This window comes from Polyodon spathula, chromosome 4 (assembly GCF_017654505.1).
Source record: "Polyodon spathula isolate WHYD16114869_AA chromosome 4, ASM1765450v1, whole genome shotgun sequence".
NCBI classification, from domain to species: domain Eukaryota; kingdom Metazoa; phylum Chordata; class Actinopteri; order Acipenseriformes; family Polyodontidae; genus Polyodon; species Polyodon spathula.
Genome location: NC_054537.1, coordinates 44770572 through 44786616, shown reverse-complemented (window position 1 = coordinate 44786616; position 16045 = coordinate 44770572). Strand labels below are relative to the sequence as shown.

Sequence of the window (16045 nt, the reverse complement as noted above, 5' to 3'; positions counted from 1 at the left end):
TGTTACTTCAATATAACCAACTGTTGACTCTCCTGTTTTGTCTGTACCTGGTGACCATGGTGTCCCAGATTCAGAGCATCACTGACTGGTCTCGTAGCTCCATTAGAAGAAAGAACCACTCTATTCAGCCGTCTGATGGCCAAGATGAAACTGTCATACAGCTTGCAGACAAAGAGGTAGTCCAAGTACTTGTGACTCCTCCCAACGCCATTCCCATTCCAATACTTAGAGTGCCACAGCAAAACTCACTAAACTAAGTAACTGAAATGAAAAATAGCTACTTAAAAAAATAATGAAAATAACTGAAGGCTGAAATAAAACTAATTAAACTTCCGTCTTTTGAAAGAAACTAAAGTATTACTCCACAAAACATAGAAAGTACTGACATTTAAAAGTATTTTAGAAATATTCCATCATTTTGCTTTTTAATTAGTGTTTGAAAAATGGACAAGGATTTAAGAACATAAGAACATAAGAAAGTTTACAAACGAGAGGAGGCCATTCGGCCCATCTTGCTCGTTTGGTTGTTAGTAGCTTATTGATCCCAAAATCTCATCAAGCAGCTTCTTGAAGGATCCCAGGGTGTCAGCTTCAACAACATTACTGGGGAGTTGATTCCAGACCCTCACAATTCTCTGTGTAAAAAAGTTCTCCTATTTTCTGTTCTGAATGCCCCTTTTTCTAAACTCCATTTGTGACCCCTGGTCCTTGTTTCTTTTTTCAGGCTGAAAAAAGTCCCTTGCGTCCACACTGTCAATACCTTTTAGAATTTTTAATGCTTGAATTAGGTCGCCACGTAGTACAGTTGTCTGCATATGACATGCCTTTTAAGCCCGGAATAATTCTGGTCGCTCTTCTTTGCACTCTTTCTAGAGCAGCAATATCTTTTTTATAGCGAGGTGACCAGAACTGGTATTCAAGATGAGGTCTTACAAGTGCATTGTACAGTTTTAACATTACTTCCCTTGATTTAAATTCAACACTTTTCACAATGTATCCGAGCATCTTGTTAGCCTTTTTTATAGCTTCCCCACATTGTCTAGATGAAGACATTTCTGAGTCAACAAAAACTCCTAGGTCTTTTTCATAGATTCCTTCTCCAATTTCAATATCTCCCATATGATATTTATAATGTACATTTTTATTTCCTGCGTGCAGTACCTTACACTTTTCTCTATTAAATGTCATTTGCCATGTGTCTGCCCAGTTCTGAATCTTGTCTAGATCATTTTGAATGACCTTTGCTGCTGCAACAGTGTTTGCCACTCCTCCTATTTTTGTGTCGTCTGCAAATTTAACAAGTTTGCTTACTATACCAGAATCTAAATCATTAATGTAGATTAGAATAGCAGAGGACCTAATACTGATCCCTGTGGTACACCGCTGGTTACCACACTCCATTTGAGGTTTTTCCTCTAATCAGTACTTTCTGTTTTCTACATGTTAACCACTCCCTAATCCATGTACATGTGTTTCCTTGAATCCCTACTGCGTTCAGTTTGAGAATTAATCTTTTGTGCGGGACTTTGTCAAAAGCTTTCTGGAAATCTAAATAAACCATGTCATATGCTTTGCAATTATCCATTATCGATGTTGCATCCTCAAAAGAAATCAAGCAAGTTAGTTAGGCACGATCTCCCTTTCCTAAAACCATGTTGACTGTCTCCCAGTACTGTTACCATATAGGTAATTTTCCATTTTGGCTCTTATTATAGTTTCCATAAGTTTACATATAATAATTGGTCTGTAGTTACCTGGTTCAACTTTTTGTGGATCGGTATTACGTTTGCAATTTTCCAGTCTTGCGGTACCACCCCTGTGTCAAGAGACTGCTGCATGATCTTGGTTAGCGGTTTGTAAATTACTTCTTTCATTTCTTTGAACTACTGGGAGGATCTCATCCGGCCCAGGGGATTTGTTTATTTTAAGAGCTCCTAGTCCCTTTAACAACTTCTGCCTCTGTTATGCTAAAGTTATTTAAAACTGGATAGGAACCATGTGGGGCATGTTGTCACTTCCTTTGTAAAAACTTGTGAAAAGTAATCATTTAACATATTTGCAATTTTTTTTTTTTCTTCCTCTACGATTTTGCCATTTGTATCTCTTAAACATTTAATCTCCTCTTTGAATGTTCTCTTGCTGTTGTAATATTGGAAAAAACATTTTGGAATTGGTTTTAGCAGCAATGTTCATTTCTATTTCTCTCTTGGCCTTTCTAACTTCCTTTTTGACTTGCAGCAGTTCTGTGTACTCTTTCTGTGTACTTTCTTTTTGGTCCTTTTTTAAAAAGTGCCTTTTTTCGCTGAATATTTTTTTAATTGATCTATTAAACCATTTTGGCTTTAGTTTTACATTTAGATTTGTCCTACTTTAGGGATGTAATTGTTTTGCGCCTCTAGTACTACATTTTTGAAGAACAACCATCCTTCTTCTGTGGGTGTTTTCTCTATTTTACTCCAATCTACTTCTGTTAGTTTCTGTTTCATGGTTTGCTTTTCTAAAATTGTAAACCTTAGCTTTAGTCTTTACTTTTGGGGATTTAAAAAACACTTCAAATTAGACCATGTTGTGGTCTGAGTTTGCCAGTGGTTCTCTGACCTCTGTTTTAGTTATTCTATCTTCGTTATTTGAAAAGACTAAATCAAGGCATGCCTCCCCTCTAGTTGCCTTGACAAATTGTGTTAGGAAGCAGTCATTTGTCATTTCCACCATTTCTATTTCATCCTTCGCGCTACCCACCGGGTTTTCCCATTTTATTTGGGGGAAGTTGAAATCCCCCATTAGTATGGCTTCTCCTTTGCTACACACATTTCTAATGTCATTGTTTAACAGATTATTGTGCTCACCGTCTGAATCTGGCGGTCTATAGCATGCTCCTATTATTATGCCCTTTGAATTTTTGTCTTTATTCTGACCCATACGGTTTTATTTTCTTTGTCCAGGTTTAACACCTGCTTCAAGACTGTTTATGTATAGCGCTACCCCTCCTCCTCGTCTGTCCTGCCTGTCTTTCCTATACAGTGTATACCCACAAATATTATATTCGTCCCCATCACTCTCAGCTTTCATGTCAAATATACATATTCTAAATGTCGTGTAAGTATTTAAATTTATACAACATGGCACTTGCATGCGGTACAATAAATGTAACAAGGCAACAGTATAGATATTGTACGTACTGTATATAAAACCAAACAAAAAAATTGGAGAGAATCAGTTCTCAGAATTGTTTGTCTTCTGCATTTAAGTGGTATGTGGATGTACCAACAGTAAATTGATTTGTTTTCCATAATAAGAAAGAATGGCACTCAAAGTATTCCATTATCCCAACACCTGTACTGCATGTCAAAGCCTATCCACCTCTCAACTATTATTTTCCTCGCACACCCCATTTCGTATTTTGTATCTGTAATGTAGCTTTCACACAAAGAAACTCACTTTATTCAAAGACGATTTTTATTTACAGTTTGGTATTCATTCAAGGCCCATTAATTTGAGACACCTTTAGTTAGCAATTTGCAATCTGAGATTTGATGCTGCTTGTGTTGTTAAGTGAATGGCAGATACTCAGTGTTTAGTGTGGCATATGACAACATCAATGAAGATTCGTTGTTTTGCTTGCTGGTGTTTTAGCAGTACATTGTCCCTCCCCAGGTTCTGTCCCTTTCTCTGTACCTTTAATACTTGCTAACTGGAGTAATGGTTCTGTAATATTGGCACTTATAGACTGTAGCCTACTTGTATGCTAATATTATATTAAGGATTAAACAAAAAATAAATCAACAATTTAAAACCCACATTATTTCCCTGTTCTATACAAAAAAATATGTAAAATGTGAAACAGCAAGTGTAATGAGCAAACTAAAATGGGTCACTTTACAGGTATTGTAGAATTATCCCTACGTAATTAATAACAGAGGTAAATATCTTTATCACCCTATTAATAAGCCTACTGCAATCATCCTTGTGGTTAAAAATTACTGGTTTTTCATTCATATTGTGTCACAAGGGTGCCAACATAAGCCTGATATGTTTCAGCTGCAGCTGCGTGAAGCTGCAATACTCTGATTTTTGAGAACTGCTTCAGTGCTCCATTTTGTTCATCTCAGGCCCAGTTAATCCACGACAGAAACACAGCATCGCATGCAGCCATTAGCGAGAAGGTTGATGCTGTTCCAGATCGAGTCCACATGACGTGGACCAAAGAGAAGTACATTGCTGAAAGGAACAGAAACAGAGAACCTGCAGGAATGGGGGTCAAGGACCTCTTCAACATGAAACCGTAAGTACTCGTTTTCAGTAGTTCAGTGTGGGAGATGTCAAGTGGCCAACTTTAAAGCATGCAGTATGGGTTATATTCCTAAATCCTATCAGCTGGTTGATGCTTTCACAATATCCATACCTGTCAACTTTTGAAAATACAAAATCAGGAGTGGGGGGAGGTGCAAAGGTGATACCTTTTTAACTGTTTGTGTTCTGCGGTCCAGGTGCGTGGCTAAGTATGTGAACTTGACTCACACGCTGAATGCATGCCTGCCACAGGGCTCCCCTGGTTCCTAAACCCTGCCAAGTATAGACAGGGATTGCAGTAACCACACACCGGTCATGACTTTTGCAGACATTAAAGGTTTGCTGACATAAGGGGGTTAACAGCATTTTGAGCAAAATATAGGAGAAAATCTGTCCCGGGAGATGTCTGGGGGAAGAGTCCAAAATCCAAAGAGTCCAGAGTCCCGGTGAATACGGGAGAGTTGACAGGTCTGAATATCCCCAGTTGAGTAATGTAAATTACAAGTATGTTTTCAAATGGTAGGTATTAGGGGTTTTAACTGTACATTAATGTCACAATATGTGTCATGATATGCAGGTAGCAGTACAGTATGCATCACAATATATGTGGTGGTGCTGATGGGATATATGTGTAATGCATAATAAGATGAAATCGTCATTTAATGATAGACCATTTTGTGTAAAGACAGCAATTAAATAGGATAGATGGGACAAACTATAAAACACACTTATTCTTCATTCAAAAACCATTTGATGAACTGCAATGAGCAATACAATGTTGTGCTTTTGGTCTTGTAGTACAATACATACAATGGTACAATATATCATCTAAGCAAAGTATCATCAATACACAGTGAGTCGTTACACCCCATGTAGGAATTGCTTAAAGATGTTCCTACTTTCACCCCTTAAAATCTGATATAGGACAATGGAGTATAACAGTGACTAGCCATCATAAAAACCATATTGAACTTATGAACCACTCTAAGTAATCTGTAAGGTATGAACATCATAGGTCCATTGTCTGGGTTTATTACTTATGATTTTTTTGCCCAGGTGGCTGTACTGCAAATCCTGTTAGTATTAATGGTGCATTGTAAAGCTGCTTACAGAACACCCTGTAATGTTTATAATAAACACATCACTTTTCATTGGTATTTTACAAATCACTACACTTTCTCTGTAGGACTGTGCCATTGATGTGGGTGTTTTGTTCCTCAGTAGTGTTTCAAAAAGAGCATAGGATGTTGGTGTAGTAGATTTTATTTGGATAGAAACTGGATGCATGATGCTGTGTCAAACATTCTCCGTTGACCTTCTATGAGGTGTTATATTTGTGTTGAGGAAAGATAATTGGATATACTAAATTGGGGGAGATAGAAATGACAGTAGAAACTCTAAATACGCATTTTAAAAATAAAGCAGCTTTCCCTGCTTATCTGAGCTCCTGCAAAAATATGGTGCTACATTTCTCTGTTAATTTTAATGTAACTTTCATTATTAATTGTACAGAAAGGTAACATAATATCTAAGATGAATAGTAAAGTATTTCCCTCATCTGCACAATTCAATGAAAATTACTTGAGTCATTTAAAGCTGATTGAAAGCACATTTTCGTCACCCGAGGAGCTGCATTTTTACTACCGTACCTCAGGTGAGGCTGTAAACTGACACAAAACATGTTGAAAAACTAGCAACTGCTTTTGATTCTGTTGTAGTATACTGGGAGATACAGTTGTTGGCAAGTTTAATGTTAAGTGTTGCCCACGACTACAGTCCCAGAATTCACAAAGATGGGTTTCTATGGGAACGGACACAAGTCAGAAAGTGAAATCAAAAGGATTTTATTTCAAACGAATAAAAGAAAGGTATGACAAATAAACGCAGATAAATTGAGTAAATATGAGTTTGATTTGTACTCATCTCTACAACAGTAAGGAAAATGGGGGGCTTTTAAATCACTCAGTCCAGAAGATAATTGCCACTGATTGCCACTGACCCAAATGAACAGATCCGGTTGGTTCAGTGTTATAGAATCTGCACGTTTAAATCAGCTTCATTGAATTACTGTCGACAAAAAATATGTTAAAGGGAATTGCACAACCCTAGCTTCTGCATTGGTCATCTTTTATGTACCTCTATACCATATAAACAAGTATGGTTATTTTGATATTAACTTTTAAGGTCTGTCACATGAGACAACAGAAAATAATTCATTTCTTGTAAAGATATTCTGTACCCCTAGAAATAACGCTTTTTTTATTTCACAATTTTTTTTTTTTTTATATCTGTAAACGATATAGATGTAAAATCTTCATGATTTCTGATTTTTTTTTTTTTTTTTACCTTCTAGAGAATGGGAAAGTCTGTAAGTCTCATTTACTTTAACTTAGGCTGTGTGTGATAGTAGTTCTGTTTTGGTGTTTCTTTCATTTTATTCCCTTTCAGCACACAAAGAACAAAACAAAGTTTTCAAATTGAATTTTTATCTAAACCTTTTTAATATTCTAAAATCTTGGCATATAGTTTTCTGATCACTAAACTGTGTACATTTTATTTAAACATAATAAATGTCCTGTGAGCTGGAAGGTTATGCTTTTATTTGCATGTGATCTGTAATATATAGCATGTGTGATATAATGTAGCGCTTGCTTTCTATATAAAAAATTGAATGAAGAGTACAGTACTTAAGAATTGCTTGCTGTAGAATACACTAGGTCCTACACTCCTATGTTCACATTCTGCACATGTAACTAACTGAAAATGTTGCAGTTGCAGAAAAACCTAGCTTGAGTGATTTTTTGAACTGTGACAGTTCAATCCTATAGTGGGAAATGCAACCATGCAACAAAAGTTCCCTTTCAAGTACGAAATGTAACCATTAACAAATGGGTATTTAACACTTAAAGACCCCAACCTTGAATAAAATATGTCAAAGCTGCTTGCAGAGCCTGTGACGCAGTCATGCCCCACCCCCGAGGGCATAAAATGACAGCGCTCACAGATCTCAGTGCCATTTTCATTTCAAGACTGACCTGACAGGAGAAGCATATCAGATAAGGCCAGTTTGTTATGTCCCGCAGCGACCTTTTGCCCTGCATGAAGCCAGCAGCTTGTCACCCCTTCTCAGGGATCAAGCAACGTAAGTCGGCTGACTTTGTGCTCTCCTCCCAGGCTGCAATAACTCCGGCTGGAGTTAATGTATTTTGTTTTGGCTTCGGCCACAATTCCGAGATGGTTTTTATAATAAAGTAAATGTTGTTACTGTATTTAGTATGAGAATTTTCTTGCAGGCTTGTCTGCATTGCATTCTGTAGTGAGAGCAGCTCATTCTAACAGGCAGGCTTCCCTCAGTCTCGTGTGAGTACTGACCGAGTGGCTTTGCCAGTAGTTTGCACAGTTGGGCATCCCTGTACAGTGCTACCTGCAGTAACTGTGAACTGAGTAGACCCGTACCAGTACCGAGATCACCAACCCAATCCGTTCTCGCATACTGTACCGACCCAGTGCTAAACTCACCGAACCGACCCCGTATTATCCTGGTACTGTCCTGGTTCCAACCCACTACCGACCAGTGCTTACATCCCTGGTCCAGTACCAAGCCAGTCTAGTTTTTGTTCTTGTTCTTAATCAGCCCTGTTGTTGTCTTTAAGCAGACTGAGGCAGCACCTGTGCAATGTTACTGTACACTGCATTACGACTTACATAATGACTGGAGAAATGTCTCTCCTACAGCGTTACAGAGTGCTCTGCATCCGTCACTCCTGCACAGTGCTCTTCCCCATCACCCTCTGTTAGAGAGGTGGCTGCATCTTCCCCCCATGGCTCTGTGCCAACGGAGAGCGGACGACACACCCCGGAAAGAAGCCCATGCAGGAAGCCATCCTTGTGGTATTCCTCATCCTCATGCCTCTCCTTTTCCTCCTCCGAGGAAGAGTAAGGAGAGTGGCCGATCCAAGCAATTGGCAGACTCTGAGAAGATGGAGAAGGTCTAGTTAGCAGTTTCCCACCAAGGAACATTTTGCGCCGTCTGTCCTGCCTGTTGCCTTGGGGTTCCGAAGGGTTACGAGTGCAGATTAGCAGCAGGGTGACATGCTGTCCGTCACCGCCGCTGAGGAGGTGGGAGAACAGGAGCTGTTGTTCCTGTCTGAGGACGTGGAGTCAGACAGCACGTTCCTTGCGGTTAAGCACTTCCTGTCGGCAGTGCTTCTACCACTGATCAAGAGGGTCACTGCAGTCTTGCACGTGCCCTGGCATATAGAAGGTGAGACAAGGTAATCTATCTTTAATGAAGAGCCTACCATCTCTCCTGTTCCCCACTCAGTGCACCCGGACTTTCTTTTTGAGATCAGTCACCCTGGGGTCACCCAGCTACAGCTCCTGCTGTTTCCCAGTCTATGGACACCCTATTTTCCCAGTCTATGGACACCCTACCGAATTTCTGCCAGTAGAAGCTTCAATTGGCGCGCTGCTACAAGCGCTTAGTTTAGCGCTCCTGTCCAAGGATGCCACAAGTTGAGCAGCGGCCCTAGGAGTTTGCTGCCACAGGCCCAGGGTCCCTTTTCAGATGAGCCATCTGGAGTATTGACGTCAGTGCACCACGGACATCTGGGTGCTTACTACCGTTCAGACCAGCTACACTCTGCAGTTCAAGCATGCTCCCCTTCCTTTTTCAGGGCATGACTGTAACTTTGGTCACGGACCCACAGGATTCTCTAGTGGTGTCTCACGAGGTGCAGCTCTGCTGCATAAATGGGCTATTCGCATGATTGACCACCTCCAGTTGGAGGAAGGTTCTACTCCAGGTACTTCTTAGTGGCCAAATGGGATGGTTGTCTCAGACCGATCCTCAACCTCAGACAGGTCAACCTGTATCTGTGCCGAAAGAGGTTAAAAAAGTTGACAATGTTACAGCTGTTGCAATCATTCAGGTCAGGTGACTGGTGCACCACGGTGAACCTCAAAGAAGCCTGTTTCCAACACCGGTGCACAGGAAGTACCTGCAGTTCGCCTTTCAGGGAACAGCGTATGAGTTCTAGCTCCCCATGCCTTTTCGAAGTGCATGGAAGCTGTACTGGCCCCACTAAGACTCAAAGGCAAATTCCAAACCATTTTGGAGCTGGAGACTGACAAAACAAACCAGCAAAAAATTAAAAAAAAAATTTCACTATCTGGCTCTCGGAATCCATATATCCGAGCAGAAGGAAATGACCCACATCAAGAGATCTAACCAAAGGGACCACACATCTAAATTTTCGTGCAAATCCATTGAACAGGGTCAGAGTTATTAAAGTACAGAAATTGGGTTTAACATTAAACTGCCTACTCAACCCTATATATATATATATATATATATATATAATATATATATATATATATATAGATACTATTATAGTATTTTTATATATATATATATATATATATATTATATATAGTCTTGAGTGTTTTTGCACGTTTTGGTTGGTATTTCATTATATATATCTATATATATAATATAATATATATATATATATAATATATAATAATTTTTTATTAATCTTTTAATAAAGTTTTCTAAAATTAAGAAATAAATAGGTACATATTTCTTCAGTTTAAACTGTTTTCCACAAGTTGTACACAGGATGTTTTTTAGACTGTAGAAATTATTAATACGGAAAGCATATGCTGGTGTTATAATGGTCTAATAATGCATACAGATATGAAATGCGCTTACAAAGCTATTTACATCTTTGAAAAGCAGAAAAGCATGCTTTACTAAACAGCCATTGTCGTATACTCTAGCACTGTACCTGGCACAAAAATATGTTAGCTAGAATTGTACTGTTTTTTCCAAAAAGACCATTGTGCAGTGTTGCACCATTAAATTATTAAATACATATCTATAAAAGAAGAGAAGTATTGTTACATATTTTAGCCATTTCGTTCAAATACTGTGATTTTAATATATGTACTGATATTTTTAAAGTAAAATGTTATTGTTTTTTTGTTGTCTGTTCCAACAGTTTGGGTTTCCACAGTTAATGTCAGGTGTAACATTAACATTGATAATCCCATACATATATACACAGCTATGGACAGTAGTTTCATATAATCCTATATAATTAACACATTTTGCTTCATAAAGTCAAATCAAACATGTTGAATAATGATATGTTAACATATTGAATTACATACCACTTTGTATTTTTCCATATACTGTACTACTATTATGGCTTCTGGTAGACTTTTGCAATATCATTTTGTAGTTTCTTTGATTACATGATGTTAAGTAAAAGATCTAAATTATGTTCATGTGTTTTTTTTTTGTTTTTTTTTTTTTTTTTTTTTTTTTTTTAATTACGTATGACTCAGTCCTAAAATTTTTGACCATAGCTGTAGGTCTTTATTTAATAATTATTATTTAATGCATGTCAAACATTGATTATCATGCAGGTATATCTTATAGGGATAAATGCTAATATTGACTTTGACCTTCTCATTTTCAGTGTAAACCAAATTATGTATTTAAGAAAATTGTGCCTCCAGGATTCTGTATAATTAACAACTCATCGCTAGGGCTGGATTTCAAACCAAGCTACTATATATCGCTTATATAATTAGAGAGCATCTTGGTATGCATATGAAATATCCTAGCTGTATTAACTAAAGTAATGTTTTCCACTTGTTTAGATACAATTTGTATCATTTGCTGTTTCACTTCCTGGTGACTATTTCAATCTCTGAAGTTTAAAGCACCTCTGTGGCCTTATGTTGAAATTGCATCAGGTATACCAGAGAGTAACCATTAAAATATCCCCTGTAGAACCATTCCCCTAGTGATTGTCACATTTGCTCTAAGTGTAATAGATATCAAAAGTCACCAGGGTGTCAAGACTAAAACAGAAAATGATACAGAAGAATGCATTTGCTAAATCCACTGATATTTCGTAACCCTACGAAGTTGATCTTTAAGCTGCTGAACTTGCAAACTATTTGTGGCTCGGTTGGAATTGTAGTGTTGTGGGGTGTTTGTTTTATTACTTTTTCATTTTGTATTTATCAGGAGAGGCATTCATTAATTTAAATTTTGAAAAGGAAGTTGATTCAGTTTTATCGCAGACAAAAGTATTGGCACCTACACTTATACCATAATTCAAGGTAACAGATTAGGGACAAGCATTTGGTAAACTTTAACCACTTCTCAATAAAACAAAAAGCAAAACACACCATGTCTAGTAATTTAACAAATAATCTTAAAAAAAAAAAACAACAAACTTATTTCATTGAAAGTATTTGTTCATGACAAAAGTATTGGCTCCCCTGCTTTCGTAGTTTGCATATTCTCTTTTTGCTTTTATTATGGCTTCTAAACACTTATGATGATTCTTAACCAGTATGTTACATCTTGTTGATGAAATCTGGGCCCTTTATGTCTTGTTTAATAGGGGGTGTGTGGGAGAGTCAGAGATGTTCTTTGAGACGCTCCACAGACGCACAGTTTTATTTTATAACCGACAATGGTAGCTTGTTCCATTGTTTGTTTTCTTTTTGTTGCCACAGTTCTTTTAGCACATGCAAGGGCCAGTTTAATAAATAGATAAGTGAAAAACCAAAAGATCAAAGGAAAAAGGAAAACAAAAAACACTAAACCAGACTACAAAGAAAAACTATGGATATATTAAGAGTCTTGCTACCTCCCCTAATCTGTGAGGTGAGGGTCTAAATGACTCTCCCCTATTCCTTATTGGTATGGGGTTGCCCACTGAGCTAATCTGAGCCACGTCCCAGTATGGGTACAAAATGACATTTAATATAGAGGCTGTCTCCTCCAGCCACATCCGTTGCCTTTTCATGTTCTCCACTGCCGCCTGCTGCTGTAGCGAGAACCGGCATGCTTGATTTGTACTCCTCCTTTATACCCTCTGTCTCTTTCCTATATTTCTTTGGTACTGTTCTGTAGCCATTTCCTTTGTTGCAGTTTGCTAAATGTGAATCCAAGTCCTTTGTCTTGGCTATCATCTGCTATGTTGCCAAAACATTCTTCAACAGATGTTGGAATCATTTACCTCTTTTTTTGGCTACTGACTTTACAATGGAGCTTAGTTACAGTGTTCTGCTACTGATTATTTAACTAGCTGACAGTCATGCATCCTTATTAAATTGGTGCAGACTATGGCTGAGGGGTAATAAGATAATTACCAGCTAGTTAACCCCTCGGCCAGAATATAAAAGCCTGCAGCTTTTCTTGTTCGGGGATAGTGTAATTGCTGCATATGCTGATTTTACAACCAATATACTACTAGTTTCTGATTATTATTTATTTGTTTGGCCAAGGTGCCCTTTTCTTTTGTGTAGTTGTGTTTTACTTAAATCTTTTGTTTATTATTTAATAAAGCACTGAGCGCCGTAGTGTTTCAATTTGCCCACCAGTACTACAGTGTTGTGGTTTCATTTCCCTGGTCTAACATCACCCTACAGCCATCTCTATCACAGGTGCCAATACTTTTTGTCTGCGGCTGTATAATGACCTGCCTCCAAGAATATGTTGGACTTTGGAGACTTTGTACTTAATACCCAATTATCGTATGAACCAGGTTCAGAGTTGAGCAGTCGTATGTTACATATTTCCAAGCTTTAGAATCAGCCAAATATAATTCAGTACAAACAAATATCTGCTAAATCAGCATGCTTACTTTAATGACAAAGGTATGGCACCACCTGTAGGCCAATGCTGATAACACACATGGGGATTATGTACAGTAATTGTTACACTCAGGTACCGTGTAGTTAATACACAATGTGTATAATATGTGAGAAACTTAGTTATCTAAAACTGATTTGATCTCCTAAGACAGGTGTAACATGCCAAATAGTGTATATCTTACTTTGTCCTGGCACCAAAATAACATACAGTACTCTGTTGCAGGAATCAGTCAAATGTGAGGAGAATGCACACTGCAGTGAAACTTAATGAGGTGGTTGTAAATAAATCCCAGGATGCTCATCTGGTGTTGCTGAACATGCCTGGACCGCCGAAAAACAAATGTGGGGATGAGAACTGTATCCTTTATTTCTGCTTTCCAGGTTTTATGCATAAAATATAACATTGTATGCAGGGCCGTAGGCAGGAAATGTAGGGCCTGGGACAAGTCCTTTGAAAAGGGCCCCCTCCTCAATCCAGCGAGTCCACATTGACAGGATTTGCCCTGTAAACACTCTTCTAGTTTGTTTTCCATGTTAAGACAGTCTCGATTAAAGAATAAATAGGTTCAGCTTGGTCAAAATACAGTAAACCTATTTGAATCATACATTCCCTAACGATTTATATATACTGTAAACATTCATCATATGTTCCATTATATACAGCTGTGGCCGAAAATGTTGCATCATCAAAATTTTAGGTGCTATAAATAACTATATGAACATAATTTAGATATTTTATTTATGTAATCAAAGAAACTACAAAGTCATATCACAGAAATCTACAAGAAGCCATAGTAGTAGTAATATTTCATGTTAGATTTTGAATTGTCACATTTTTCAATTGTCAGTTTTTTAAATATATGGAAAACTTTATGAAGCAAAACGTGTTAATTCTATAGGATGATACAATACTTTTGGCCATAGCTGTAGACTCACAATTAAAATATATGACCTGTGTGCACCATCTGAAAAATTTCCCCCCAGTGGTTTATAATAACAACCTGTGTTTTCTTCTTCAGATCTACATGAGAAGCCTAAATGTATTTATTTATTTTTTTTAGTTATTTTAACAACACACAAATCCTGATGTCACTGAAAAGTTCTGCGTTGTTTATTAATCTTAGCATGTACATTCACTATGAGTTTGTTTTAACCTTCAATGAATCTCTCTTGACTGGAGTTACCCAGAAACCACTCCTAAATTAGTGAAAAAATATTGTCAGAACTTCAATGGACAAGTGTTTTGACAATATTACATTATTGTCCCAGTTTCCCCCCCCCCACCGACGGCGTCACTGACTGTGTGGATACACTCAATTAAAAACAGTGTTACATGTCATGTTTTATTTAAACCTATAAAACTCTGGATAAAGAGTTTTAGAGGTAACTAAGGCTTATACTGCTGCATGTTGGAAGTCACCTGAGATACAGTTAATTAACCTTGAGTGAAGTTCTTCAGATATGGAGTTTTTAGAAGTCCTAACAGAGGGCCTCAACAGAGTTCTTCTGGTTCGGGGTGGTGGACGGGAGGTGATCACTATTTACTCCTAGGTCTGATTCAAAGGAGAAGCTGACAAGAAAACACTACTCGGCACTAGACTGGATTTTGGACCTCAAATAAAAACCTGCTTAGTGCAAGTGATATACCAGCACAGCTATAGAAAGTGGTGTTCATTTTGAAAGGATGTGCTACCTGGGAACATGTAATGAAATAATGGTAGTGAAACAGGAACACTGTATCTATCTTTATGAACAGCTGGTGCTCCAGCCTGTGCAAAGACAAATGCAGTAGACCACTATGTCAATGCAGAATCCACAAGCACACCAGCACTAGTTATGCTTTATTTGTTAGTAAGCTCCATCTATACCTGTACAGTATGTGATAAATGGCATTAACATATTTTAGAAACATTTAATAACCAGTTTTATTTAGTAGGCCAACCAGCCTTTAGAAACTAGTAGAAAATAACATTATTTTAGGTGTAGGGTTTTATTTATTTTTTAATAAAGCATAAAGCATGTATTGAGACCCCAGAATAATATTGCACACTTCATATTTCACTCCTTGATGCAATGCAGCCCATAATTCCTTGTACATACACAGTATTTAGTGATGCATTTCAAATCCGGTTTAGCACCTTTATTTTAAATAGGATGCTACATTTATTGGCTTTCTGTAGGACAGATCTATAGTTTGTTTTGACTGAACTGCAATAATAAAAATGTGATTCATTTTCTGAAACTAAAATTGTAAAGCAATGTATTCAAATAGAGAGGCCAGCAAAGCAGGATGTCCAATGTTTCTACCCCTTTTGCTGCAAATGTATATTTCAGTAAAACTGGTTTTAAAATTCATGACTTGTTGCTGTTACACTTGTTAAAGCAAAATCTTTTAAATAAGGTTTACATATCCAAAAAAACATCTTTTGATTTTTTTTTTTTTTTTTTTGTTCATTGTTCCCTGTGCATTTGTTATACTGTGTAGTGAGAATTAAGATTTTGGATAGTGAAAGCATGTGTTTCAGTGTATTTGTTGTAACAAGGGGTGTGCAATTTGTAGATTTGATTATTGTAGAGTAATAATTAGCGCATTAAAATGGACACATTCCACACATAAACTGAAGCATATCATTTCATGAAAAAACAAAAAATTAAAAAATTAGAAGGAACGTAGATTTGCCCATACATTTTGAGCAATGCAATAATGTTGGAATTTTAGTGTCAAACTTTTTTTTTTTTTTAATAAATTTGTTTTAATAATATGTTTGTTAGTTTATATCAAAAGCAATAATAATACGTGTGTGATGTACAGAATGAGAGCCATTCCATAGTATTTATTAATAAAACTAGGGGTGAATGAATCTAGTCTTTTTGATCAAAATTGAAGCTACTTTTTGTCACATTGTTTGCTATGTAAATTGCAACTCCCGTCCCTGCCATATTTTTTACTTATTGAAAGCCATAATACATTTGGTTCATTGATACATTTACAACGCAAAAAAGTAAAATACAATTTAAAAAATTAAGTAAATAAGAACATGTCACAAAGACAGCTGTAGTGGGTGATGTCAGA

General features: G+C 37.2%; 1 protein-coding gene across 4 annotated transcripts in view; it reads left to right on the top strand.

The window, feature by feature from the left end:
* Positions 1 to 14967, top strand: part of LOC121314573 (solute carrier family 12 member 7-like) — a 116858-nt gene extending 101891 nt beyond the window's left edge. Inside the window, exons 22-26 of one of the 4 annotated variants that reach the window (XM_041247989.1) lie at positions 69 to 176; positions 4110 to 4282; positions 6644 to 6658; positions 13196 to 13329; positions 14432 to 14967. In XM_041247989.1, coding sequence (XP_041103923.1) covers positions 69 to 176; positions 4110 to 4282; positions 6644 to 6658; positions 13196 to 13329; positions 14432 to 14523 — 522 coding nt within the window. In that variant the 3' untranslated portion in view covers positions 14524 to 14967. The remainder of the gene's footprint in view (positions 1 to 68; positions 177 to 4109; positions 4283 to 6643; positions 6659 to 13195; positions 13330 to 14431) is intronic. The other 3 variants (XM_041247991.1, XM_041247990.1, XM_041247992.1) reach the window with 3 other exon arrangements.
* Positions 14968 to 16045: the final 1078 nt, after the last annotated feature.